The sequence below is a fragment of the Oryctolagus cuniculus genome, chromosome 3 (genome assembly GCF_964237555.1).
Source record: "Oryctolagus cuniculus chromosome 3, mOryCun1.1, whole genome shotgun sequence".
Lineage (NCBI taxonomy): Eukaryota > Metazoa > Chordata > Mammalia > Lagomorpha > Leporidae > Oryctolagus > Oryctolagus cuniculus.
The window spans coordinates 32,507,337-32,532,167 of NC_091434.1; the positions used below are offsets into that span (position 1 = coordinate 32,507,337).

The 24,831-nt window shown below is 42.6% G+C and overlaps 1 protein-coding gene and 1 long non-coding RNA gene across 5 annotated transcripts; one reads left to right on the top strand and one right to left on the bottom strand.

The window, feature by feature from the left end:
- Positions 1-5,240: 5,240 nt before the first annotated feature.
- On the bottom strand, positions 5,241-23,301 carry LOC103348862 (uncharacterized). Of its 4 annotated transcripts, XR_011387573.1 has the most exons (7): positions 23,172-23,301; positions 16,501-16,553; positions 16,209-16,373; positions 15,114-15,160; positions 13,233-13,358; positions 6,206-6,401; positions 5,241-5,366 (listed from the first exon to the last, which is right to left on the bottom strand). It is a non-coding gene; the product is annotated as an uncharacterized lncRNA (long non-coding RNA). The 4 variants fall into 4 exon arrangements; XR_007920305.2 differs by having other exon boundaries at positions 16,209-16,553; XR_011387574.1 differs by lacking the exon at positions 15,114-15,160 and having other exon boundaries at positions 16,209-16,553.
- LOC100351745 (small ribosomal subunit protein uS17m) lies at positions 14,613-15,251 on the top strand. The gene has a single exon (XM_002712601.5). It carries the CDS (start codon positions 14,650-14,652, stop codon positions 15,040-15,042), a length of 393 nt encoding a protein of 130 aa, XP_002712647.1. The 5' UTR covers positions 14,613-14,649; the 3' UTR covers positions 15,043-15,251.
- Positions 23,302-24,831: the final 1,530 nt, after the last annotated feature.

Consider the following 24,831-nt stretch of genomic DNA (forward strand, 5'->3'; position numbering starts at 1 on the left):
CTCCCACGGGGTGTAGGGCCCAAGCACTTGGGCCATCCTCCACTGCACTCCCTGGCCACAGCAGAGAGCTGTCCTGGAAGAGGGGCAACCGGGACAGAATCTGGCACCCCAACCGGGACTAGAAACCAGTGTGCCAGCGCCGCAAGGCGGAGGATTAGCCTAGTGAGCCGCGGCGCCGGCCACTCTGTGTCTTTTAACCGGAGAGTTGAGGCTATTTACATTCAAGGTGACTATGATAAGTAATGACTTTGCCCTGCCATTTTCCCATAAATATTCCCATTTTTTACTTTGGATTTCCTTTGTACTTTTTCTGCCTTCACCTTCTTTCATAGTGATGACCATGTTTCTGTGTGTGACACATCCTTAAGCATCTTTTGTAAGGCTGTTTGTGATGATGAATTCTTTCAATTTCTGTTTGTTATGGAAGATCTTTATTTCACCTTCATCATAAATTAGTTTTGCTGGTACAGTATTCTTGGTTCACAGTTTTTTTCTCTTAAGACTGGAATGTATCTCACAATTCTTTCTTAGACTATAGGGTTTCTGATGAGAATTCAGCTGTGAGTTTAATTGCAGATCCTCCGAAAGTAATCTGGCACTTCTCGCATGTACATTTTAGAACCTTTTCTTTTTGTTTTATGCAAATAGTTTGACTACAATGTGTTGCAGTGAAGATCTTTTCTGGTCATATCTATTAGGAGTTCTATGTGCTTTCTGTACTTGGACCTCCCTTTCTTTCTCCAGATTGGGGAAGTTTTCTGTAATTATTTCACCATAAAGGCCTTCTAGTCCATTCTTTCTTTTCACACCTTCAAAAACTACTATGAACCATCCATTGTGTTGTTTGATAGTATCGCATAAACATCCAACATTCTTTTTATGTTTTGGAATTTCTTAATATTTTTTTTTGTCTGACTGTAAAATTTCCAGAGATTTGTCTTCTAACTTGGATATTCTTTCTTCTGCCTCACCGAGTCTGTTAAGGCTTTCTGGCACATTTTTTATTTGATTCTTCATTGAATTCTTCATTTCTAATGTTTAATTTTCATTTCTTTTAAAACCTCAATTTCATGGGAAAATTTTTTACTCATTTCATGTATGGATTTGCTTGTGATTTTTTTCTATGCAATCTTATGATCAATTTTTAAAATTCAATTTCCAGCATTTCTTCAGTCTCTTCATCTTCAAATGCTGTTGTTGAAATGTTGCTGTGTTTCTTTGGGGGTGTCATGTTGTCTTTGTTACTCTGTTTTCTTGAATTTCTGCATTTATTTTTAGGTATTTGTTGAATGATTATTGATGTTTTTTTCCCCTCTAATGGCTTTTATCGTTGGACTATTCCTCTGTGGTTAGTAGAGTGCCTGCTCTTTCAGTGAATACCCAGAGCTGTGTGTTGGACATAGCCAAGGAGCTCTGTTCAGTTTCCATTGTGAGAGGAGTGTCCAAGAAGACAACCAGGTTGGGAGTGGTCAATCTCTTCTTTTTTAAATTTTTATCAGAGGGAAGGGTATGATCAGCTCTGTTGGTGTAGTCTTGAGTTTGCCTCTCTCTTCCAAATCTACCAGTGACCAGGTTCTAGCCCCAGTTGTTTAAATATTCATCTGTACTACCATGAGAGGCACACAAATGACATGTGTAGTCCCCAGTGTGAGCACGTATCCTGCAGCAAGGATTTTCACCAGATGAATAGGGAATCCTGAGCATGTGGAGCCTTCCAAAGTAACTGCCCAGACCCAGACATACCCTGCACCCTCAAATACAGCCCCAGTGTTTCCATAGTCCCAGCATACAAGGCTCCCACAGTCATGAGTGCCCAGCCACCCATCAATTCTTCCAGCCAGACTCAGGCATCTACTTCTGGCTGGTTGCTGGGCCCAGGGACACAAGCCGGTGCTGCTGTTATGGATGTCCAAAATGACACCTGCTCTCTCCCGGCATGTTACAAGATGCTGGTGCCAGGTGGTTGGGGAGAGAGAAACGTGCCCCTCCTTTTTTCTCTCTAGGTTGGCAGGTACACTGTCCCCTACAGGTCTCCAAGCTGGAGTCACACCAGGCTCTTCCTATGTCTTTATGGCCCATTGCTTGGGCTGCTGCAGTCTGGTCTCACCTCACTCTCCAAAGCTGGTGCTGAGGCTCTCAGTTGCTGGGATCTTGTGTTGTTGCCAGGTTGTGCTATGTGTCCACACCCTCCACATAGATCCACAGTGTTCCTCTAACTTGCATGAAGTTTTCTCTGTTAGTTTTCTCCCTAATTCTTCCCTGAGATTGTACTCATTCCACTTCTTTAAACTATCTTCCCCTAGACTGGAACAGTAAGCTCCCTCCATATTCTGCCATCTTGGAATCTCGAGGAGAGAACTCTTTAAGGATGTTGAGCCATTTCAGACAAGCTACCATGAATTCAATCACAAACTACTTGGAAACAACTTTTTTTTTTTTGGTAAGATTTATTTTATTTATTTGAAAGGCAGAGTTACAGAGAGAAAAGGAGAGACAAAGACCTTCCATGGACTGGTTCACTCCCTAAATGGCTAATTTGGAACTAGGAGTGAGGAACTTCTTCTGGGCCTCCATGTGCTTGCAGGGGCCCAAGCATGTGGGCCACTCTCTGCTGCTTTCCCAGGCAATTAGCATGCAGCTTGCTTGGAGATGGAGCAGTGGGGACATGATCTGGCCCTATAGAGGATCCTGGTGTCACAGGCAGCAGCTGTACCCACTATGCCACAATGTCAGCCTAGAAACAACTTCTTTAGCTTTCATTATTCAATGGAAAAATTCAAATTACCAAAATCCATGAATGTTCAAGTGTTTTATATAAAGTGGCAAAGTATTTACAAGTATCCTACTCATATCCTCTTGCATACTTTAAATCACCCCTGGATTGCTTGCAATATCTAATATGAGGTAAATGCTCTGTACATTTTTTTCTTTCTTTTTTTTTCAAATCTTTTTTTTTAACTTTTATTTAATGAACATAAATTTCCAAAGTACAGAATATTGATTACAATGGCTTCCCCCCCATAACTTCCCTCCCACCCGCAACCCTCCCCTTTCCCACTCCCTCTCCCTCTCCCCTTCCATTCACATCAAGATTCATTTTCAATTCTCTTTATATACAGAAGATCAGTTTAGTATATATTAAGTAAAGATTTCAACAGTTTGCACCCACATAGAAACATAAAGTGAAAAATACTGTTTGAGTACTAGTTATAGCATTAAATCACAATGTACAGCACATTAAGGACAAAGATCCTACATGAGGAGTAAGTGCACAGTGACTCCTGTTGTTGACTTAACAAATTGACACTCTTGTTTATGGCATCAGTAGTCACCCTAGGCTCTTGTCATGAGCTGCCAAGGCTATGGATGCCTTTTGAGTTCACCAACTCTGATCATATTTAGACAAGGTTGCAGTCAGAGTGGAAGTTCTCTCCTCCCTTCAGAGAAAGGTACCTCCTTCTTTGATGACCTGTTCTTTTCACTGGGATCTCACTCACGGAGATCTTTCATTTAGGGTGTTTTTTTTTTTTTTTTTTGCCAGAGTGTTTTGGCTTTCCATGCCTGCAATACTCTCATGGGCTTTTCAGCCGGATCCACTTACCTTAAGGGCTGATTCTGAGGCCAGAATGCTGTTTAGGACATCTGCCATTTTATGAGTCTGCTGTGTATCTCGCTTCTCATGTTGGATCATTCTCTCCCTTTTTTATTCTATCAGCTAGTATTTGCAGACAGTAGTCTTGTTTATGTGCTCCCTTTGGCTCTTAGTCCTATCATTATGATCAATTGTGAACAGAAATTGATCACTGGGACTAGTGAGATGGCATTGGTACATGCCACCTTGATGGAATTGAATTGGAATCCCCTGGTATGTTTCTAATTCTACCGTTTGGGGCAAGTCAGCTTGAGCATGTCCCATATTGCACATCTCTTCCCTCTCTTATTCCCACTCTTATATTTAGCAGTTAAGTTTCAACACCTGAGAATAACTGTGTACTGATTATAGTATTCAACCAAAAGTATTCAGTAGAACAAACAAACAAAAATACTAAGAGGGATAACGTATTAAGTTGTTCATCAACAGTCAGGGCAAGGGCTGATCAAGTCACCGTTTCTCATAGTGTTCATTTCACTTTAACAGTTTTCCTTTTTGGTGCTCAGTTAGTTGTCACTGATCAGGGAGAACATATGATATTTGTCCCTTTGGGACATTTTTATTATAATATATTGTTTGGGGAATAATGACAGAATAAGAGGCCTGTATATGTTCAGTGAACATGCAATTATTACCAAATATTTTCTATCATCAGTTGGCTTAATACCAAATTTAGAACCCATAGATACAGATTCCTGATTGTATAACTTTCATGTTCTCCATTTGTTTTCCAAACAGAAGGCTCAAATATAAGATAGTTGGGCTCAACTGTAAGTTAGAAACTGCCTGGTCCTAGTTACAGGTGGGTTGCATTGTTCAAGGAGGTTGTCATGTGACACTGCTATGCCTGGGCCACTGTTTTGTAGCATTCTAACACAGGTTGTGATCGGGTTAGAGTTCTTTCTCTCCTACCCTACCTACCTTGGTGCTGGCTTGATTGAACACCTTCACCAACACCTGGAAAGACTGTGTTTTAACATGTCAGTTTGCTTGTGAGAGTTAGAGATGATGAAGAATGATATAAAGCACCAAGTACTATGCTTGTCACAGACCACACGTGCAACAATGGTCCTTGTTGTTGGAATTTTTAATCCCCATGCCATCTGTATAAACTTTAATCATAAATCTTTAAAAAATTTCTGCATTGGACTCTAGTGTTGTGGAGAAAGTCAGTTACCACTAAAATGGTCTAAGAGAGTGGCAGCTGGAGTAAGCCCTGGGAACCCACGTTTTTCTGGGATAAACTCAAATTTCTTCTTCCCTTAAAAATGTGGCCCATAGGAAAAAATGAATCATTCATCAAACAACTTCACTAGAACTTGTGACTTGTACTGCTGGGATCTTTTGCCATTACAGCCTAAGCTAAATGGGGCTGAAGACAAGCCATTATTTCACAGAATTCTCAATTTTAACCTGTAACTCAGACACCAGGTTTCCTCAAGAGAAACATTCCCACTCATCAATAATATCATTGGCTTGACATTCTAAGCAACAAAAGAGTTACTTTTGAAGAAAAACATTTTTAAGCTGATTTACCATTTCCAGCACACACTATGAATAAAGCTGCTGTGATTCAGAGGTTATTTGCATTATTTTAATTGATAAACCAAAAGCCAACACGGTATTCTTGGACACCTCAGTCTTCTTTTCTTTGCTTTGATGATCGTCATTTCTTCCTTTCTCCTCCTAAGTTTGTCTCCGTTCAAAGACAATCCTGCAAGGAGAAATGAGAACAACTTGTGGGCTTTGCACAGCAACTAGCTAATACCTCTGAATAGTCTTTGTTCTGTTTTTTTTTTTTTGATGTACATTTTTAAAGGAATAATCAACTAAACTTTGCCCTTTAAAATCTTCAAGTAAGTCAAAATAAATCAATTAGCATCAGGAAGGACTAGATGAAGAGCAGAATGAACAAAAAATTAAACACAACTGGGCAGATGCAGAAAAACTCTAAAATAAAAACTCTAAAATGGAGTTGGTGGGTTGCTACTGTTGCTCTTTCATATATTTGTGATTTTTGAAAAGATTTATTTATTTGAAAGGCAGAATGACAATGAGAGAAGGAAAGACAGGGACATAGGGAGATGTTCTGTACACTAGTTCATTCTCCCAAAGGGGCACAACAGTTGGGGTTGTACTGGGCAGAAGCCAGAAGCCCCGAACTCTAGCTGGATCTCCCATGTGGGGGTCAGTGGCCCAAGTATCTGGGCCATGATCTACTGGCTTCCCAGGTGCATAGTAGGGAGGTGGATCAGAAATGGAACAGCTGGGACTTGAATCCACACTCAGACATGGGATCTTAGCCCCCTAACCATAGGCTTTAACACACTATACCACTTTCTTGACTCCATGTGTTTGTGATTTAAGCAAGTAAATTTTGAGCACAAATTTAAACAAGTAAATATATAAGAAAAAGAGAAAAGTGGTCATTGTATTTAAGCCTTTTCACAGGTAAAGATTTGTAAAGCAAAGAGAAGGAGAAAGGAACTAGGGAAATCCCTGCAGCCCTCTGGGCACCTGTTCCCACCAGCAAGCTCTACCCTCTGCAGGCACCTGTCTCCACACTGTCATTGAGTTATTTGTTCTTTGTTTCCAAGAGGGAGTGGTAATCATTTCCCTGTTCTCTTCCTTTTCCTCTTCTTTCCCTTTTATTTTCCCTTCTCTTTCTATTATTTCTCTTCCTTTGCTTTTAAATTCAATTCGGTATGGCGAACTTTTCCTGATTTGCTTCCAAGCATTGCTTCTTCTCCTGAAACAGATAACAGTTTTGTTAGATCAAAGTAGGATCTGTGAATTAAAACTTCTGCTACCAAAGTTCCACATTGTATGACACTGAACTCCTCAAGGATGTCCTTGAAGTTGTTTTTCTCTGGCAAGGAACACAGGCCCCAAGTCAAAGCCAGCTGCAAGATGAGTTCACTTGCCACATGTATTTGAGGCTAAGGGGAAATCGCTCCAGAGAGAAGAAATGTGTTGGCTTAAATTCACTATGAAGTACAAATCACTAATGTCAAATCTTTTGCTGGAGCAGAAATTCATGGAGGGGAAAACAGATAGGAAGGGTGCTGAGCCCTTTAAGAAGAGGGGAGCTCTCTGCAGAGGTGAGGAAAGACAGTGCACTAAAGGCCAACTGAGTATGGATCCTCACTTTTTCTTGAACTTGCTCTATGCTTGAACTTGCTCTATTGCTTTCAATGTCAGGAATGTCGCTCCCCCTCTTCGTGGAGGAACGACACAGGACCCTGCGCTGTTCTTTTGTCTGCTCGGCCCTTCCCGGGTTTGCTGCTGGTTCTTCCCGGGTTGGCTACCGTCCCTTCCACCTCCGTGGAAGGGCGGTTCCCCCTGCCACTTTTCCCCACTTCCGCGGGGGAGCAGCACACCGCCGGCCGGCTCTCTCGGGGGCTGCACGGGTGTTCCTTCAGATAGATGTTCCCCTTAGATGTTCCTGGTGCATGTTGTCTCTCTCCTCCTTTATAGTCCTCTTCCACCAATCCCAACTCTGCTACCCACATGCCGAGTACGCTGCTCTCCTCCAATCAGGAGCAGGTCCTACAGTTTATTGGTTGAACTGGAGGCAGCTGTGTAGAAGCTGTTTCTCCCTTCTCAGTGTCATATTGTGGGAGAGCAGATGCATAGAATAAGTCTTAATTCCAGTAACTTAGTCTAGTCCGAGTTGCTCCCCACAAGGAATATAGAAAGTGTCTAGTTACAGTCATTCCAAATCAGACAGAAGATAAACTCCTCCCTCAGAAAAATGGGAGGCCTCTATGGAGTTTCACAGAATGCCAGGCAGTTCCAGTCTAATTCGATTTCACTAAGATGTGGGTTCACTCTTCTACCCTGGACAGTAATTTTTCCTGTCATTATTTCCCCAAACAATATCATATCATAAATATGTACAGAGAATTTACATTGTATTAGGTACTGCAGGCAATCCAGGGGTGATTTAAAGTATGCAAGAGGATATGAGTAGGATAGTTGCAAACACTTTGCCATTTTATATAAGAAACTTGAGCACTCTTGGATTTCAGTATCCACCAGTGTATTGGAACCAATCTCCCACAACTACTCAGGGGACAGCTGTACTGTTTTTGTCACCTTGTGATGTAACTTGTGCACCAATATTTTCAACCCTTTTTTCATCCTGGACTGTTTCTGACATCAAAATGGTTCCTGGAATAAGGGTGGGTATGGAGTCTAAAGTTATATGGCCTGGATTTGACCTTAGTGCGACACTTAAAAACCATGAGATCTTGCATAGGTCATTTCAATTTCTGTGAGTCTTGGGAGCCTCCTCTGCAAAACCCTCTTGGTGTAGGGCCTAATGTTTGGAAATCAAAGATTGGAATTCTAATCACCCACCTGAGGAAGCTTTTGTGTAGCCCATGGTGTATGGATTCTATATGTCTGAATGTAGATTATTCCCTTTGCTAATCATGTTGAAAATGTACTGTGATGCTGAATGTTTTCCTTTTAGATACACTGTTGTGACAGTCAGATAGTCTTTTTTTTTTTTTTCTTGACAGGCAGAGTGGACAGTGAGAGAGAGAGAGAAAGGTCTTCCTTTTGCCGTTGGTTCACCCTCCAATGGCCACCGCGGCCGGCACACCGCACCCATCTGAAGGCAGGAGCCAGGTACTTATCCTGGTCTCCCATGGGGTGCAGGGCCCAAGCACTTGGGCCATCCTCCACTGCACTCCCTGACCACAGCAGAGAGCTGTCCTGGAAGAGAGGCAACCGGGACAGAATCTGGTACCCCGACCGGGACTAGAACCCAGTGTGCCGGCGCCGCAAGGCGGAGGCTTAGCCTGCTGAGCCCAGATAGTCTTTTATCCTTTTTTTTTCTTTACTATTTAATGCTTTCCTAAGGGATGAGTTCTTGTGTAATTTTAAATATAAATAAAAATAAAAATAAATATATTATTAAGATATTTAACTGTGTATTATACTCACATTGGAATATGGTGTTTTATCAAGTATGTCCAATTTTTTTTTAAAAGAGGCAGGGGCAATACAACATCAATTTTTATTTATTTATTTGAGAGGTAGAGTTACAGACAGAGAGAGAGGTCTTCCATCCGCTGGTTCACTCCCCAGATTGCCACAATGGTCAGAGCTACACCGATCTGAAGCCAGGAACCAGGAGCTTCTTCTGGGTCTCCAATGCAGGTGCAGGGGCCAAAGTGCTTGGGCCATCTTCTTCTGCTTCCCCAGGCCACAGTAGAGAGCTGGATCAGAAGAGGAGCAGCTGGGACTAGAACCAATGCCCATATGGGATGCCAGTGCTACAGGCAAAGGATTAACCTACTGCACCACAGCACTGGCCCCTCCAATATTGTTTTGGTCCCACCAAATGTATCTATTTTAAGAAGCTATAAGTGGCTTAGTATTTTTCACTGGGAACACAAGTGGTAAATTATGTGATATCAGGGCCCACAAAAATGCCACCCCCAAATACTTAGACCTGCAGGAGATGAGGAGGGCCCTGGAAGCAAGGTGATGGTGCTGATGGCACCCTGCCCTTCTGTGTGAAGCAGAGACATGAAACAACTCTGGCCTGTGTTGCCTGAAAGTAGTCATAACAGCCTCATTCGAGGAGGGTCCTGCCTCATAGCCAGGGAGAAGGAGCGCTACACAGAGAGGCCAAGAGAAATCTGAACAGACAGGCGCTATTGAGCCGCGGAGCCAGCCTGTGTCTGTGTTTTTAAGATTTTATTTATTTATTTGAGAGGCAGAGCTACAGACTGAAAGAGAGATAGAGAAAGACAGAGAGAGGTCTTCTACCTGCTGGTTCACTACCAAAATGGCCATAATGGTAGGGGTTGGGCTAGGCTGAAGCTAGAAGCCAGGAGCTTCTTCCAGGTCTCCCACGCGGGTGCAGGGGCCCAAGGATGTGGGCCATCTTCTACTGTTTTCCCAGGCCACAGCAGAGAGCTGGATCAGAAATGGAGCAGCTGAGACATGAACTGGCACCCATAATGGATGCAGACACTGCAAGTGGCAGCTTTACCCAGACATTGCTCTGTGAGTTTATGTACTGCTTCAAGTGGAAGCCTCAGTGATGTCAGCCTCATGGTTCTGGTAGCTACCTGTTTTTCTCCTAACTTTAAAAAGTGAAGCCTTCAGAAAAATTGGACACAGAATACACCTGCTACCCTTGTTGGCATTCAATGAGTTCTATAATACTTTGTTACTCTTGTGTCCCATGGCCCCCGGGCTCCCCATCTATGTCACACCACAATCCGGAGTAGTCTGAATTTCTCCTTCTGATAAGATTCAGGGTAGGCATTTTTGGAAAGAATGCAGTACAACAGAGGTCAAATGAGCTTTTAGAGTGCAAGGTGGACAATCGTCTCCTTCTACATAAGGAAAGAACTTGGGCAGGGCCATCTCTAGATCAGTTGATGGGAGCCTGGGGCAACCCTGAATGTTGTACATATGTGGAGGCTCTGGGTTTCTAGATGTGAGGGCTGAGCTAGAAAGAGGGTGGAACCTCCTTGTATTTAAATGCTCTGAGTAGAATGCACCTGTCATTAGTTTATGAAATATTCCCCCTCCTGCATTTCCAAGGCTGTCTCTACTGTATTCTCACACAGTTCCTAGGTTGACCTTCCAAAAGTTTGTTTTTCCCTGTTAAGGGTATTCTTAATAGTCATTTGTATCAGGTTGGACTTAAAATACATGAGGTGGGGGTACAGGCAGGGGGAGGCAGTCACAGTATGAACTGCCCCAGGCCTTGACTTTAAGTCAGCTCAAAGCTTTGTTTGATTTTTTGCCTTAAAATCATGATTCTCTGAGGTGGAGGGGGCAAAGGAATACTTGGGAAGGGAGGAGTTGAGACTTGTTCCCGAAAGTGGCGTTTAAGAAAGTGTGATTGAAATCCTGTAAGAGGCGATGAAACAAATAGAGTGGGGCCAAGTGCCTGAAGTCCTGGAGTCTGCAGGAGGAAAGATGAATAATGGCTGGCTCTCCTCAACATAAAACTAAAAAAAAAACAAAAAAACAAAAAAAAAAAAAACAAACCATAAATGACAGAAAAACAAATGATGAACTTCAGAAGACTTTCCAGGATTGTCTGTGTCCTGAGGCACATTACTTTTGTGGAAATGATGTCATAAAATTAATATTAAAAGAAGTACATGGGCTGTGGTGCAGTGGGTTAGGCTGCTGCCTGAAGTGCCAGCATCCCATATGGGCACTGGTTTGTGTCCCGGTTGCTTCCTTCTGATCCAGCTCCCTGCTGATGCACCTGAGAGAGCAGCAGAGCATGGTCCAAGTATTTGGGCCCCTGCACCGATGTGGGAGACCAGGTTGAAGCTCCTGGCTCCTGGTTTCAGACTGGCCCAGCCCTGGCCATTGTGGCCTTTCGAGGAGTGAACAGTGGACGGGAGATTTATCTCTCTCTCTCTCTCTTTCTGTCTCTGCCTCTCCCTCTCTGTAACTCTACCTTTCAAATAAATAAATATATTTTAAGAAAAAGTACAGAGGGCCTTCTTAGCCATGGAGCCTGTATCTATGGATTCAACCAAATCTTGATTACACATAAAAAGGAATGTGTTTGCGCTAAGTGTGTACAGGCTTCCTTGTCATTATTTCCCAAACAATATAGTCTAACAGCTTGACAGCAGTTAGCTTGTATAAAGCATTACAAATAATCTGGAGATGACTTGATGTATATGGGAGGATGAGCATTCCTAGGTTACATAAGAGACGTGAGCATCTGCAGATTTTGGTAACCATGAGTGCTCCTGGAACCAATCTCCTGAGGATGCTGAGGGATGACTGTATTGGATATACCCTGTAAGTAACAATGGCAACCGGCTATCACCGAAGAAGGGAGAGGATGGGGTCCTGGGCACACTCTCAAGTTCTAGCTTGAGCCAGATAAAGGGACAACACTGGATCTATGGTGCTTTTTCCTTCCAGGTGGTTCTGCAGGCTGCAGTGTTGCCTGTTTCCTGACAGGGAGCAGAGCAGGAGAGTGATACAACAGTGAAGGCAAAGGGTGTGCTTCCTAACCTTCTCTTATTGTCAGTGGCTTCTGGAATGTCAGGGCTGAAGCCACAGATAAGTGACAGGCATACTGGTTGTGAATTAAATGCTGCTACGTTTCTATTCCTATTTCCTTTAGCTTCCACCAGCAGGTGGCTCATGCTTAAGTGCTGAAAAACTTCAGCGTCAAGATGCCCTGGCCGAGGTTGGCATTATGTGAGAAGAGCCACATAAGCACCTCCCTAACACCATCCTTATCAGTGGCTGTGATACAGAAACACCTGCCCCCACAAAAAGTCAAGGGCAAAGGTCATCTGGCATTCCAAGGGAACTCTCCAGCAGGGAGCCTTCTAATTGGCCAGTATTGATCGGTAAATTGTGTCCCTGCTGTGATTAATTCCAGCCCCCCCAAACTCCCGCAGCATGAGCGTGATAGGTCAAGGTTTGGGGCCTCTAAGCATCCTTTACAAATGGGCCTCAGGTCCTTAAAGGTGCCAGCGAGAGATTGCAGCTTGTTAACTCTCTCCTGGCTACTAATGCTAACCCAGGAAGCCCGTTTCATTCCGTTTCCTCACTATCACTAATAGAGCCTTAATGGGATGCTAATGTGAGGAACAGACGTTATCAGATGGCTTGTGTGATTTATGATGGATTTATTACCACTCTGAGTTCCCTTGATGTTCACTGCATCTTTCCCCCATCCATTCCTATTATTGGCCTTAGCAAATGCTTTCATAATTAATTAATTTTTTTCCTGAAGGGGGTTAAATTATTTTTGCCCTGCTGCTTTCCCTCCATATTTAATTCCCAATGGATGCTTCTTCTCTGTGTGCCTCCCAGAGATGGAACTTACTAACTAACAGCTGTTCTCTCTGCAGTCTCCTCTCTTCCCCACCTAGCCTTCCATCTAATGCCCACTCATCTTTCTAGAATAGTTGTTCTCAAACTTGAAGGTTTGCTGGAGTTACCTGGGAGAGCTTTTAAAGTACTTATTATGCCTGAGTCCCATTCCTGGAGATCTTGACTTCATTAGTCTAGGGGTTCTGCCTGTATCTTAAGAATTTGAAGAGCTCCCTGGGTGATTCTCATCTGTAGGCAAGGCTGAGAGCCACTGGAGTAAAATCTAGACCACCCTAAATGCTATGTCCTCATGAAACTTTCTGTATGTCTCACAATGGACACAATCCCTCTCCCCTGGAATCTATGTAGCACTTTGTATGTGTCCTTGGAAATTATCTAGAACTTTGTATATTTCCAAGATCAGTTACCTTATAGTTTACCTATTTGCAAACTTCTTTTATTGCCACTATCAGACTGTGAGTTCCTTACAGGCAAGGACATTACCTGAGATATCTTTGTGCCATTGCATTATTGCAATATATGTTAACTTGAGTCTTCCTAGTGACCACACTTCTAGGAAGTGTGCTTCCCACTTCCCAATCCTGCATACATCTCAGGCAACCTGAGTGAATTTTACTTTAGGGCCCCGATGATAGATTTTGCCTGCCAGTGTGTCCCTGCTGCCTCTATCATCCCTCCTCACTTCGTGACCATGTGTCCTAGTTTGCTGGGGAAAGTCACTACTTACGCTCTCATCCCCATATTATTGTGAATAGCTTCTCTCCTTTCACTCTCAAAGTATCCCAGTTTGGATGACAAATCACGTGGTTCTACTTCTCATCCTTCTCCTCCTGGTCTCTTTTCTCAGATCAACCTAGAAAGAATACATGTCTTCAGGGCTCAGACTTTCTTCAGTGATAAGCTTAAGAAAGTCCCAGAGGGGTCTGTCCAAATGCTGTATAATTAACAGGCACAGCAGATCTATGGTGTTGGAAGTCAGGACAGTAGCTTCCTCGAAGGAATGCATCCTGGGGCTCATGCGAGGGAGCTTCTGGGGTGCTGAGGGTGTGCTGCTTCTACTGAGGACTGTTGGTGAGAATTCATTATACTGTAGTACTTATCCTCCTTTTCTGTATGTGTTAGACTTCCATGATTTTTTTAAAAAGGAGGGTGAAATTATAATCCATATAGAAGTGCTAAAGTCAGTGCTTAGTCTTTTTCATGAATACAGTTGCTCTCATTGACAAATTCTTATCAGCACCAGCAAGTGCTACAGTACCCAAGAAATCTACTGCCCATCTTCTTGGATGTTTGCATTGTTTTATTAAGGAAATATATGTTGTCAATCACAAAATACAGTGCAGTCTTGTTCATTATGTGATTCTTTCAATGATTTGTGAATGAGACATTTTCTTACATTACAGATGAGAAACTGTCACCAAGATGTTGAAAAGCAGATTGAGTTTATATATGGGCTGAACTTACTGATAACAGGGAAATTGCCGTGGTTTTCAGCTGTCTTGATCACAGAATCAGATTAAATGTATGGCTGAGCATATAGGTCGGCAGATATCAACTATGAGAACTTAAAACCAAATAAAATTAAACTACAACTAGAAAAGATATATCAATTTATTTTGGCTTTTGTCCAGAATGTTAATATTTGAATTGAGATCAAGACCAATGGTTTCTGAAATCATTGTCAAGTTCCAGGCGACAAGACTCAGTTTCATATTGAGAGAATTCTCTGAGTGTTCAACATGAGCCCTATCTGTTTGAGTCCAGTTCTTCTGGTTGAGAAAGAGGTCCACCAGGTAGAGTTATCCCAGAGAATCCTTAACCACTGTCTCCACTTCCGTTCCATTCTATGCCACGTTACCCTCAACCCTGAGCAAGAGAGTAATGGCTCCCCTCTTTAGGCACAGCTAACATGGACAACTGAAGTGAATGAGTTGTCATTACTAAATATATAAATACAATACATAAATGTCATGGTGAAATAAACAATATGCCAAGTAATAGAGGACTGAAAAAACATCAGAGCACTTAAGAAGTTCATGGAGAAATAGAATTAAAAGATGATTTTATTTTGATGCAAAAGAAAATTTAAATCCATGCATTGGCGAGTTTACCCAGCAGGACTGAGAGGTGACCAAAGCCACATAATGTCAGTAACTCGTTCATCCGTCCATGCCAAATGGATTGTGGGGAAAGTGATTGGGACAGCAATGCAAAAAACTGCCAAAGTGAGGGTGACCAGGCTTGTTCTGGATCCCTACTTACTAAAGTACTTTAATAAGAGAAAAACCTACTTTGCTCACGATGCTCTTCAGCAGTGCACTGTTGGGGATATTGTGCTTCTCAAAGCTTTACCTGTCCCACGGACAAAGCACGTGAAGCATGAACTGGCTGAGATTGTTTTCAAAGTTGGAAGAGTGATAGATCCAGTGACAGGAAAACCCTGTGCAGGCACCACCTACCTGGAGAGTCCAGTCAGTGTGGAAACCACCCCCCTAACCAAAAATCTGGAAGAACTCAATATCTCCTCAACACAGTGAAGGAGGGTTGGAAGGAGGAGCCAAAGGGAAAGACTGACACATTTGCTTTGTGGAAAACGAAATTTGCCTACCGTTCATCACACACCGTCCAGCGTCTGCTGTAGTATTTATGAAATAGCTAAAAGTAAATGAGGTAAAGGGCTTGTTATACCTTTTCGTAAAAGCTCATGATCAAGTTTCAGATTTTAAGTAAAGATACTTTTATGTTATGCTAAAAAAAAAATCCATGCATTATGTTTTCATAGTACACATTTCCATGAATGTTTTGAAGACCCATTATATAAATGATTTCAAAAATTGTTACCCCAATAAATTATCTAATTACATTTTCCATGAACTTTGAAATACCCTCATAGAGGCCAAAAAATACCAAAGCTGTATAAAAAGAGAAACTATCAAAAGTAGATAAAGTCAGAGAGCTATCTATTCAAGTGAACAAATAAAAAAAGCAGCAAAATCCTGGCGGGGGGGTGGTGTCTCATGTCTTGGACTGAAGTGAGTTTGAACTACCCATGCTGTGTTAACTGTTGATGAAATGTCATTGAGCTTAAAATAAAATAAGTTTGTAGTCCTAGATAACACTCTCCACCAACATATAAAGAAATAACTCACAGCAATGTACCAATATGTCAAGATTTCTCACAGGAGGCAATATGAAAACTAGCTGGATGGTGTCAGGCTCATTTAAAAGCTCATTTGCTCCCCTTAGTCACTGTCCTTTCACCTTTACATGTCATATATCCTGGGCTCTTGTCTACGTGGCTGTCAAGGCACCAGCTTAATAGTGCCGGTCCGTCAACAGAGATGTGTTAAATGTAAAGATGGCAAAGATCCCTGCGGAAAGGGAAATGCAAAGAACCGGAGCCAGCTGAAGTCATGAGACACCAGGTGACAATAAGACTGTGTCATTTGATAATACATATCCCTGAGGTACCCAATGAACTTTACACAGACTTTTTTTCCTGTTATATCACTCTGACATCCTGAAAAAAAATTCATAACGAAAGACACTTCCATTCTACACAAAGAGATGATTTGTCTGAAAAAAGTTAAGAAGTGAATTGCTCTGGGTCACTTTATTTTCGGGGATTTCTGGTTTCTGTAAACAGCCACTAATCTGCCTACAGCATCCTCCGCCCCATCCCCATGGCCACTCCCACCCTTACCTGTCAACTCTCAGTTAGAAGGAGCAGATGAAAGGTCAGAGGGTGTGTGTGTATGAGGTACATGGGAAGGTATACAGCTCCTTGACTGGTTCAGGGCTACAGACACTTGCTTGGCTAGACTCAGCCAGTTCAGGGCGCTTCTCTTCTACCTCTTGAAATTCATATCTGCAACAATCCAGTTAACAGCCCTGAGTCAGAGGATGCCGCCCAGCAAGAAGACTGTACATGGGCAGGCTCGGTAGTCGCCGATCTGAGTTCTGAGTTTAATTCTGCTGCTTATTGAGGATACCACCTGTATCTGTCCTGATGTCACATGGTCAAATTGAGTAACTTCTGATTTCGTATCTAAAAGACATTTAAGAGAATTGAATGGGAAAATGAATTTAAATTGTCTAACATAGGCATCATCAAGGGACAGCCTGCCCGCTGCCTGTTTATGGAAATAAAGTTTTACTGAAACACAGCCATGCCCACTCAATTCAGACTATCCTTTCTCTTCACTGTCTACTGTTGCTTTTTTGGCTGTGCTGTTGGCCTGTGATATATATTGCTTCTCTGTTCCTTATGTTTGTTCTGGCTCCTCCTGATCATCCCATGCTTCCCCAGAAGTGGGTTGACTACATTTTCTTTTAGCAATTGTTCACTAGAGAGTTTCAATTTCACTTCAGAACTGCTACATCTTAACCAGAAAGGGAAACCGGCTGGTCTGGGAGGCTGCCAGCCAGAGGCGAGAACAGGAAGCATTGTAGCTCCCCACTCAGTGAGTGGGCTCATGAGGGACAGTCACAGGCACTGGTTCAGTTTCATGTTCCATGTATACATTTTGGCCAGAGTTTACATAATATGATTTTTTAAATAAAATATTTATTTATTTATTTGAAAGAGTCACACAGAGAGAGGGAGAGACAGAGAGAGAGAGAGGGAGGAAGGGAGGGAGAGGGAGGGAGAGGGGGAGGGGACGGGGGAGGGGGAGGGGGAGGGGGAGAGAATGTGCTTCCATCTGCTGGCTGCAATCACCAGGGCTAGGCCAGGTTGAAGCCAGGAGCTAGGAACTTCATCTGGGTCTTCCACATGAATGCAGGGGCCCAAGGACTTTGGCCATCTTATGCTTCCTTCCTGGGTACATTAAGAGGGAACTGGATTATAAATGAGGTGGCTGGGACTTGAACCAACACCCATGTGGGATGTTGGTATTGCAGTGACAGCTTAACTAGCTGTGCCACATGCTGACCCAAATATAATATGATTTTTAATATTGCAACAATTTGCTTGTTGTTAGTCAGAATATATAGTATAAAGGCAAGTCTAATTTTTTCTCTTAGATTTCAGGATTTTTTAAAAAAGATTTATTTATATATTTGAAAAGTAGAGTGGCAGAGAGAGAGAGAGAGAGAGAGAGATGGACAGAAAGAGATTTTCCATCTGTTGGTTCACTCTCCAAGTGGCAGCAACAAAGCCAGGAGCCTGGAGTTCCATCTTGGTCTCCCACGTGTGTGGTAGGGTCTCAAGCACTAGGGTCATCTTTAGCTGCTTTCCCAGGTGCATTAGCAGAAAGCTGGATTGGAAGAGGAACAGCTGGGACTGGAACTGGCACCCAGATATGGGATGCACTGGCCCCAGATTTTTTTTTAAATGTTGATTCTCCATTGCTTTTGGTGAATATATTGAAAGGAGGCCTGGTATGGGAAATAAAAAAAAATCTAGGTTTAAGTTTGAGTTTATCTTAATTTTATTATGTTGGACAAATCACTTATTTTCTCCTATCATTTATTCATGAAAAAGAATGAGGCTAATAATACTATTTGTTTTACTTCATGATGTAAGCATAAAAGTGCAAACAGAAAGCTTTGTAAACTTTAACATCATCAAGAAAATGTGATGTATATGAGGGGTCCTTCAGAAACTTCATGGAAAGCATATCATGAAGAAACCATGCATAGATTTCACAATATTTTGCACCAAAATAAATTCGTGTTTTAATTCCAATTTCCATAAACTTTTTGAAGTCCCTTTGTAGATATAATAGGAACTGTTACAGGGCATCTGGTTATTTTCCTTTCCTTTATATTTTTACATTCACATAAAACTCAGTTTCAATTTTCACAATGGGTTCTGATATCTGACAAGACTGATCCCTAGGAATATTTTTTGCTCATTATTCCTGTTTATAGTTTTGAGTCCTTATTATAAGATAAGCACCAACTTTGTAATTAGTGCTGATTCTAATGATTTCTGTGAAAAACCTTGTTGGACCTTTTGGATAGAATTATTTTATTAAGTTTGAGAAGCTTTGCCATCTTTAAGTTGAAATTTTTTCATCTAATAAAAATATAATTCCTCTTAATTATGAAAATTATGTGTCTCAATCAAGGCTTAAACTTTTCTCCTTGAGTTTGTAGGTGTTTTATAGTTGTTACTATTGAAAAGGTTTTCTTGGTTATTGCCAGTATAACAGGGTACTTTCTCGAGCACGTGGGAAAATGGAATGAAAAGATAGGTTTATTTTGGTACAAGCAGTTTTGAAATCCATGCCTAGTTTTTATGTAATGTGTATTTTAAAGACATTTATTTATTTATTTATTTCAGAGGTAGAAAGAGTGAGAGACAGGGGGAGCTCTAGACTACTACCTCATTCCCCAAATGCCAGTAACGGGTGGAGCTGGGCTAGGCTGAAATCAAGAGCCCAAAATTCAATCCAGGAATCCTATGGAGGTGGCAGGGACTCAATTACTTGAACCATCATTTGTTAACTCCCAGAGTACATGTTGGTAGGAAGTTCGTACCAAGAGTGGGGCCAGAACTCAAACCCAGGCACTGGGATCCCGGATGCCATTATCCTAAGTGGTGTCTTAACCACGAGACCAATTGCTCACCCCATAATATGCATTTTCCCTGAACATTTGCTAAGTGTCCTCTTAAAGAAATACTGTTGCTTTTCGGATGTTTACCTTATTCCAAGCCACTTGATGACTATTTATTAAGGAAGCCTGTTAGCTCATGCTTTTACCTTTTCCAGAAATATTCTTCTGTGATACTTTAGTATTTCAGTTCATAAAATGTTTACTTTTTGTTTTATGACCTTTTGCATTCAAATCTAAAGTAATGATATTAAAGGGCAGTCGTGTGTGTGTTTCTGATTTATGAATGTTTACCTATTATGTACAATCTTGATTTATGTTAGGCCAAAGAGCACCTTCTTTATCACATGGAAGGGACCCCTTTACATTCCTGTGGGAATTCTTGCTTTACAATTAGGAAGAGGTGTTGATTTTATCAGGCGTAGTATCTGCGAAGCTCTCATATGGGTTAACTAATTATTGTTGAATCAGTGGCAACTCAGTGGATTCGTTTCTCCTTGGAAGTCAAGCTCTGTATTTAGCTTGTTGCTGCTGCTGCTGCTAAGTGTGAACCCATGGTGTCTATGAGTTCCAACATCTCAGGGCCAAACTTGATGCACAGCGAAACAGGCCAGCACAGAGGCAAGAGTTGTTGAAGGAGGAATCCCCCGAGTTCTCTCCTTGGGCACATTTTCCAAAGTTGGTGGCTTTGAACAATCCTTCAAGGTAATGGCAGTTGACATCCCACTTGTTAACATTATAAAAAAAAGACATTAGAGGAGGCAGCTTGGAATATGGGAATCAAAATCAGTAGCCTGTTCATGAAATGTGAAGTGAGGAAGTTGTCAAAGGTGCATCTTTGTTTGTGTACCATCTCCCAGTCCCTCAGCCCCTCCACGCCCCAACCCCACTGGCTCCATCGAAGCCTGCTTATGTCTTTGGACTTAAGAGGGAGAGTGGTATTTCAATGTCTTGGGACTTGCATTTGAAATGCCAAGCCCCAAAATAGCCCCTAAAATGTAGACAAATGAACTGCTAACACCAGTGTCCATGCCGGGTTCTTGCCACTCTGGCTGCTCCTGTGACCTTTCAACGCAGTATTTTAAAAAATGAGCAGTGCTTCCCTCTTTCCCTGGCAGCTCGGAAGAGCTCTGCTTCCTTTCCTATAAACAAGTCATATCTCTGGGAATTTCTAAGGCTCAATACTGTCTGCTCAGAAGCCATGACTCACGCTGCTTCCTGGCAGTCGTCACAAATTCAAGAACACCTCTGGAGGGAAGACTCCCAGACAAGAGTGGCCATAGAGAGTCTCTGATTCTTTCATTTCAAGTACAGGAAGCTGAGAGACAAAGGAAAATGCCGGCCTCAGCCCCTGGCCACGGCAGCCCCTCTTCTTGGCTGAGCTCCCGGCTGTGCTGGCTGTTGGGGCTGAAGGGGAAGCCAACCTGGAGACCGGTCCAGTCCTGGCTTTGGGCCTCCGGCTGCCCACCCACCCCTCTGTGTGGGAATTTACCTCGCTCAGCTTCCTCCTGGTTCTGGGGGTAACGTTTTGCTGAGGCAGGACTCCCCAGGGAAATTACCAGGAGGTCACACACTGGAGCCAGGACTTCCTTGCTGTTTTTAGCAGCAGGAACCCTGTGGTCAAAAAAAAAAAAAATCTCTTTGCACATTCTCTTCCTGAAGCTTCCTCTCCCCCTCCACCCCTGGCCTTGACTTTCTAATTCTCCTCTTTAGTGACATATCATTTTTCTCATATCTCCTAAATAGTAAAGAGGCACAAAATTTATTTGGCTTCTTCCAGCTCACCAGTCTGCAAAGCTGTGTGTGTGTGTGTGTGTGTGTGTGTCTAGCTGTGTATTTGTGTGTCATGCAAACATGAATGGTAATTCTGTGACCTTGGTTGAGGACATGGGGTGAGAAGCATGGAAAAATCTCAGGGAAGACAGGACATGGCATCAGGAATACCCCTTTCTTGTTTCCATATTGATGAAAGGACAAAGGATTGGTCTGTGTATGGCCCTGCCGTACCTTGTGGTAGGAAGGTTTCATCCACTGGCCCACAGCGGGACCTGGGATCAGTCTCACTAGAGCTAGAACACGGGCAGTCTGAAGTCCGCATCATGGCATGAGCACAGTCATCATGGTGCAGGGCACATATGTTCCTGGCACGGTGCTGAGCACTTCACATGCATTTTCTCATTCATCACAACCTAGGAGTTCTCAGCATTTCACAAACAAGGCAAGAGAACTGGAGAAGTTAAGCCAGTTCAAGAGATAAGCCATGGCGAAGCTGAAACTTGGACCCATGTCTACCAGGACACCAGGGTCTGATTTTCAGTACCTGTGTTATATGGCAGCCCTAAGAAGGTGAGATGGGAGGGGCACAGATAGAGTGAGAAAGACAGGGAGAAGGGAGGACAAGCACATGTTTACTTCACTGGTATTATTTACCAATTTCATTTCTCCCTTGAGACTCTAGGTGACCAGGTTTGCCTGCATCTCCCTGGTTTAGCATTGAAAGTCTCACACCCCAGGAACTCTGTTGGTTTAGGCAAACCTGGCCAGTTGCTTGTTCGATTGGCCATTGTCTAGAAATCTCAGCTGAAGATCCTGTAGATTCTTAGAAGGTAAAGGCAATCCATTTGTGACCCACAGAACCTGGGCTGTTGGGTGGCATGGTTGGAATCTGTGTCATAGGGTGCTGTGTGTTGTGCATCTCTTTCACAAAGCCCATGCAATTTTGGGCATACAAAAGGCACCTGATTGCTGTTGACTTGATTTATAAAGAGCATGATGGTTAATGTGTGAGATGAGCAAAATTGCATATAATATGGTTACAGGTGAAATCTAATCCATGAAGAGGCAAGTTTTTTTTTTTTTAACATAAAGTTGTTTCCTATGTGAATGTGCAATTTCTTTGAACAAAACTATATTATGTATTTGGACTAGATTTTTTTTAATGCAAAAGTTCAGGATTATTCACTTTTTATAGAAACTGTGCTTTTGAAGGTGTCTATGAAATAAATAATTTTTATAAATCATATTTTCAGTACCTTAAGGAGGCAAATTCTGTTTGGTTTTGCAAATATTACATATACAGCGAATAATGTTAGTTGAATGTGGAAACTGCCTAAACTCCTGAGAAACAATAAGCTTTGAGGAGTGCTAAATTGGTGGAACTGGCTCTGCCTTGATAGGAGTTTCATCTTCAACAAAACAATTTCCCGTTTGCTCTGCAAATAGAAACAACTTCCTTTTCTCCTATGGCTGTCTCTTCTCCCCTCCCCCTCCATCTACACACTCCCCCTTTCAGACACCTGCTTCCTCTTGAGCTTACAAAGCTGTTTTAGAGCCTCCTCTGTGTGATGTGATGTGTCTGCGTTTTGTTTTCGTTTACAGCTTTCAAAGAACTCTAGGAAGTGATTATGGAGCAAAGTAGGATCCTGATCCTACAAGGCAGTTTCTCCTGCACTAGTGCTCTGGGAGTGACCGAAGGAGTCTCTGTTAGACAAATCCTGACCTGTGATCAACCTGCAGCTGGGCTCTTCTCAGCTCTACTGCCTCTTGTTATCTGATGGGAGCTTTGTTCTTCCACCTGAAGAGGGTAACTAAGACTTCAGGCTCCCTGCCCGGTAGAAAACACTTGGTTCCCAATGTCATCCATTTAAAGGGAAAATTTTGGGTCAACCCCTTCCCTCCTTCTTTGTCAAACACAAAAAATAGAGACCTAGATGTCACAGACACAGCTCATGTCTGAGCAACTGCTGGTCTCTCTCAAGGGCTCTTCCTTGCCTCTCTGCCCCCCCAACCCCCAGATGCTCTCCTATTTGTTTAAAATATCTCCTTCCATTTAGCATCAGGTTGACCCAAGATTATCTTTCTTACTCACCTCTCCTTCAGGTGAAAAGCAAGGCCAAAATATTTATGGATTGTCATTACCCCTTTAATCAATGACTCCTAGGGATGCAATTCTAGGAAAAAGAAGCTTTAAGGGCTAATGTCTCAAGGAAGGTAGGGACGAGGCTGAAGTATCCACTGTAGGGAGGGCACCTTGGGTTAGGCCTTCCTAGGAGACCAGAGGCTATCTTGCTTCTGCCCACACAAGCGAATCCCTGGTGGTAAATACCTTTCGTGGGCTTCTTAAGGACGAAGAGAGCAACACTCTCCCTCCCCACCGTGTGAGCTTGTTTGTTGTCTCGAATGGATGGAGTGGTAGCTGTGGAAACTGTGGAGAACGCGTCAGACTTCTCTGAGAACCTGGAATCCTCTTGAAGAACAACTCTCTGCACTCCTTTTTATGATCACTCTTTGTATCTCTTGGGGGAACAGGAAGTAGAGACGATGAGTAGTTCAGTGTATTGGGGGAGGAAGGGATTTTCCTGATGCTGTAATAACAATTTCCTTGTTTTTATACATCAAGAAACTGGGCCCCAGAGAGGCAGAAGTCAACCTGGCTCCCACAGTGAGTTTTCAGGGATGACCCAGGCTGAAGCTCAGTGTCACTATCTGGCACCCTCTAATTTTACCCCTGAGTTGCCTTGTCCTGAAGTGTTCCAGGCCCTGGGAACCCAATGTATCAGCCCCTCCTTCTCCCTGATGCTATAGCTCATTGCTCACCTCTGCTTTGTTCGGAGATGACCCTGATAGAGCCGGTTTGCCAAGCTGCCTCTGGGCTCTTTGGGGAGCATTACTCACAGGTTCTTGCCTCAAGGGCCCTGATTCATTTCTAGCTGTGATTGCATCAGTGTGCATGTGTGTCTCTTTGTGAGAGATGGGAGTCCAGGTCACATGTGTGGGAGTTTTCCAGAGCTACAACCTTTGTTTCTTTATCTGTAATGGCTGAAGGGGGAAGAAAGGAGACACTTTTACTTGGGGCTTCTTACAGGCTGGAAGTCCTATCCTCTTGGAGATAATAACTTGTTGTAGGAAACAGTAAGAATTCAACTCATGATTAAATTAGGCATTTGCTTAGCTCTCCATTGATCCTTACTAGCATTCTGAGTCAGTTAGTATGGTGAAGGCAGCAGTTTAACTACCCGTTTGCGAAAGTGGTTGGGCAGGGTACCCATGCTGGTTGAGAAAGTGCATTGGGATCTTGAGATAAAAGTTTTTATAGGAGAGAAAGGTTATTATTATTTGGAACTTCCAGAGTGGTTTCCTTTTTGCATATTTATGGTATTAATATAATCTTAATAGAAAACTTAATGTGCAAGTTGCTGAGCACATTGCCCAATGAAATAAAATAAATTATACAACTACTGAAATGATATGGCAGTTTTCCACTACATTTAATTATCTCTTGCTTAAATGGAAGGACTTGAAGAAACCTTAAGGGTATGCTGGAAAAGTTTCAAGAATGAAATGGTTTAATTTTAAGATTTATGTTTCAGGTAAAGGCTAAATAATGTTGGTCTTGGAAAAATATAAAATAAGGCGAGATGAAAAGTTTATATTTGTGTGATATCTGTTACTCCTTGAGAAACTAGATGTTGAAATGGATAAGTCTTAAAACGGAAATTGCTATATTATTTTCAAAAAGTTTTTCAAAAACTTACTTGAGAGGGAGAGGGTGAGGGCGAGAGAGAATGAGAGAGAGAGAGAGTGAGAGAGAGAGAGAGAGAGGGAGAGAGAGGGAGAGAAAGGCAAAAGAGACACAAAGAGATATTTCCCATCTGCTGATTCATGCTATAATGCCTACAAGAACTGGAACTGCACTGGGGCTGGGACTGGGAGCTGGGAGTACGGTCCTGATCTCCCACCTGGGTGGCAGGAACCCAACTACTTGA

What these genes read in the sequence shown, in the direction of transcription:
- LOC100351745 (XM_002712601.5), top strand. Translation starts at nt 14,650, where the DNA reads ATGTCAGTAACTCGTTCATCCGTCCATGCCAAATGGATTGTGGGGAAA.